The following is a 3,890-nucleotide window of genomic DNA, read 5'->3' as shown; positions in this document are numbered from 1 at the left end:
CAATTAAGATTATAAAAGTTTAAAATATGTATGTATTATCATATAAATTAAAACAAACAATGTTTATATACCAATTTATTATAAAATAGTTTTTGTTTATAGAAGCCTAGGCTCGGCTGAGTTGTAAAACAATCGTTATTTTTTGGTGTGTTGTTTGGTGCCTTGTTGATGTTTGGCTGCGAGCTAGTATTTAGTTTAACTTTGTTTCCTTTTTCTAGGCATTTTGGGTTTCTCTTTCATTCCATTTGCACGAGATTATTTCCCCTACGGTTCATTTCCAGAAATAATAATAATGATAATAATAATAATAATAATAATATAATAATAATAATAATAATAATAATAATAATAATAATCGATGAACTGTTATCTGTAAAAAAAAGTAGAAAAAGCAAAAAGAATGAGTAAAAAATATATAAGATTTCATTTTCGGCTACTTGACATGTATAAATATTTTTTTCAAAAACCAAAATACAAATATATTATTTTATTGTATTATATATGGGGGTGGTAAGTTTTACAGCACATTATTTTTTAAAACTCCATACCGGTAAAGTTAATAAACATTAATAAAAAAACATAAAAATATATTGCCCGGCCGATTAATTGTTTTAAATAGGGAGCCCCATAAATCTTATATATTTTACAAGTCGTGTGTTACCTTGCTGGATTGATAAGAATGTATATATATAAATAACACATATGTTACAACTGAAACATAAGTAGTAACCAGAAGTATATAGTACAACAACAAACTAGTATACTTTATATTAAAGTAAATATGCATCAAACCACGTAATATAGTACTACAACAACCGGTTATAAAGTATAAATAATACTTTATAATAATTTAAATATGCCTCAAATTACCCACCTAAAGTTTGTGTAAATTCAAGTGAGCACCAAACTGAGGTTGTAGAGTGATTATAGTATGCGGGGCATGCGAGTATGATGGAGATAGCTCAAATGAGAAGCGTTGTAGAATCATTGTAAGTGCCATTTTAGCTTCTAACATAGCAAAATTTTGGCCAATGCATATACGAGGGCCACCTCCAAATGGGAGATACGAGCCTTTTCCCTTGGTCACCTTTAACACTCCTTCAGAAAATCTTTCAGGCTTAAACTCGTTCACATCTTCACCCCACATATCTTTGTCATGATGCAAAAACAATGCGTTAATCTGGACAAGGGTTCCTGCTGGTAAGGTGAACTTACCTAATTTGGTTTCTTCATGTGTCACACGTCTTACTGCTGCTGCGGGTGGATATAACCTAAGAACTTCATTGAAAATCATGTTCATCTACAAAACAAACAAGATGATTTAAGATATACAAAAAATAAATAAGAAGTTTGGTGTGTCAAACAACACCATATATTCGTCAATTTATAGACAATATATAGTAGGAAAAAAACATACAACTTTTAGGTGACTCAACCCATCAATGTCTGGTTTTTTATCGGGAAAGACATTGAAAACTTCTTCTCTTGCACGTATCTGCCAATCCGTGTGTTGACCTAATAAAATCATAGTCCAAACAAGCATATTTCCGGTGGTCTCTTGTCCAGCGAAATAGAAAAGCTTGCATTCTTCTATTACTTCCTCGATGCTTAATCCGAAATTGCTATTCCTGTGTTGTTTAATTTCATTATAATTCGAGTCCAAAAGGATGCCCAGAAGGTCATGTTTGCTAGCTTCCCCAGCTTTCATTGCATCAAATCGTTTATCAATAATGTTCTTTATCGAAGCTGTCACCTCACGATGAATCTCTTTCATCCTCTTGTTGTCTTTTGTCGGCAAAAATCTAGAAATAATTAACATACTTACATAAAATGCTGAAAATGGTGATATTACAGTTTAAATTAAGTATGAAATGAAGTGTACATTTATAAATATTGTTTGGGAATGCATACTCACCTTGATCCAGGAATGTAAAGTGATTGTGCAGCCTTTATAAACAGCTCCGCTTGTTCGTTTTGAAGGTCAAAAATCTTTCTTCCTTCCTTAAAATTGCTACCAAATGCTGTACGTGAAATTACATCACTTGAAAACGTATGTAGATGAGGCCACACATCCATTTCACACGAGTTTTCTTTTGTTATCATTTCCTCCCATTTGTCGATCATCTCACTGCAGCTCACATAAAATGCGGGTACCATATGCTGCCAGGAAAAACATAAGTAATTCCAAGTGATCATGTTCTATATCTGAGGCGTATATATCGTAATGGAAAGAAAAAATTCAGATTTTAAGAAATTAACCTTAAGCTTCTCAGCATGGAATGCAGGATTGATGATTTTTCTATTTTTAATCCATTGATCAGCTTCAGCCAAGATTAATCCTCTCACTAGCAACTTTGTTAATGGATTTCCTTCGATTGGCTTTTGAAATTGCTGATAGTTAGCGAAGACCTCTCGTATCATAGTCGGCTCAGATATGTGCACCAAAGGTTTTGTTCCCATCCAAGTAAAACAACTCTTACCTTACATTTAAAAAAATAAATAAATAAACATGCAAGATACACATATATAATTTTAGATACTATATTTCTCCAAGTAATATAGGAAATAATCCAAAATTAACATCCCTACTACAATTTGGTTGATGCTACAAGAATTCACGTAAATAAACATGGTTTAACAAAAATCTAGAACAACTCAAGTATACATGTACGTACGTACCATAAGCAGCAATGGACTTATGGATGAAGGGCGACACACGAGGAGCAATATCGTGAGTTAGATTCATGGGTTTGGATTTGGCCTCGGTTGACATCAGCACCATTTCCTTCAGATCTCCTAAAAGGAACTTATAAGAGCTACCCTTGAGGCCTTGGTCTCTTAGAAACTTTTCTATCTTCTTTGGTTTGAACCACAACCAGTTCGATATTGTCCGTAAAAAGATTGCTGCTACTCCAAGAATACAAAAAACTACGCTTACCTCCATCCCTTGTATTTACTATTTAGTAGAAATGGCTGTGATCTTTTTGAAGCTTGTCGTCGTGATAACAAAGAGAGAAGGGTATTTATTGATGGCCAATGTTCAGTTTACCACCTTATAGTTTGAGTAATTGATGGTTATGATCCATTTGTTATTGTTTATGTGGCAAGTCCTCCACATCACAAGAATATTATTTTAGATTGTTAATGTAAATGCTAAGATTACGTTTAGTTTTGGAAAAATTGGCTTTTTTTAGAAAAAAATTTGGAGAAAAATGAAAATTTTAAATACGCATTTAGCTCGGTTATTTTTCTAAAATTTTCATCAAAAATAAATACAAATCAAAATATGTTTCTAAAACCAAAATTAACATACTTTAAATATAATAATTAACTTTATTTAATTGTTCGACAAATAAAATAATTATTATGATAAAAACTGAAAAACTCATATATCGTATCATATGTCTAATAGTTTTGGTATTGCATCTAATAAACAAATAAATAATTTCTTTTAAAGAAGTGTATATATGAATATTCCAAAATAGAATAGATGATGATATCTGACCTCTCATCCTAACCACGTACTCTTAAGAAACATGGCATTTTTTGTGCACGAAGGAGACATCTTGTCCTTAGTTCTCATTTTGTTTTTTTAATTTGCTTCTATTTTCTTAATTATGTATAGTATATAGAAAACAATGCATAAAAATTATATATTGTTACACCGACGAGAAAATTATTTGTCTATTATATTATTAATATTAATATTCGTTCGTTGTTAATTTGTTATTTAGCTTAATATTCAGTTGCAAAATGATCATTATGTTAGATAATTTGATTAAAATAAAATAAAAGTTAATGTAACCATATAAATACTAATATTTTGTTGATAAGTTTGATTTAGACGCACAAAGTCAATGTACCTATCAATTGTGATATAGTTAAATAAG

At 31.0% G+C, this 3,890-nt stretch overlaps 1 protein-coding gene across 1 annotated transcript; it reads right to left on the bottom strand.

Moving 5' to 3' along the window:
* Window positions 1-606: 606 nt before the first annotated feature.
* LOC145008964 (cytochrome P450 CYP72A219-like) lies at window positions 607-2,979 on the bottom strand. The gene is made up of 5 exons (XM_078967609.1): window positions 2,680-2,979; window positions 2,260-2,480; window positions 1,916-2,160; window positions 1,418-1,802; window positions 607-1,300 (listed from the first exon to the last, which is right to left on the bottom strand). The coding sequence occupies exons 1-5, from the start codon at window positions 2,942-2,944 to the stop codon at window positions 875-877; spliced, it is 1,542 nt and encodes a 513-aa protein (XP_078823735.1). The 5' UTR covers window positions 2,945-2,979; the 3' UTR covers window positions 607-874.
* Window positions 2,980-3,890: the final 911 nt, after the last annotated feature.

This window comes from Lactuca saligna, chromosome 8, assembly GCF_052625555.1.
Source record: "Lactuca saligna cultivar CGN05327 chromosome 8, ASM5262555v1, whole genome shotgun sequence".
Lineage (NCBI taxonomy): Eukaryota > Viridiplantae > Streptophyta > Magnoliopsida > Asterales > Asteraceae > Lactuca > Lactuca saligna.
This window is presented reverse-complemented; position numbering and strand designations above follow the sequence as displayed.

Bases quoted from the DNA above. Each gene is read 5' to 3' on its own strand.
- LOC145008964 (XM_078967609.1), bottom strand. From the start codon at position 2,944: ATGGAGGTAAGCGTAGTTTTTTGTATTCTTGGAGTAGCAGCAATCTTT. The intron at 1,803-1,915 runs GTGAGTATGCAT...AATTATTTCTAG, and splicing joins CTTTACATTCCTGGATCAAG to ATTTTTGCCGACAAAAGACA. The intron at 1,301-1,417 runs GTATGTTTTTTT...TTTGTTTTGTAG, and splicing joins GGTTGAGTCACCTAAAAGTT to ATGAACATGATTTTCAATGA.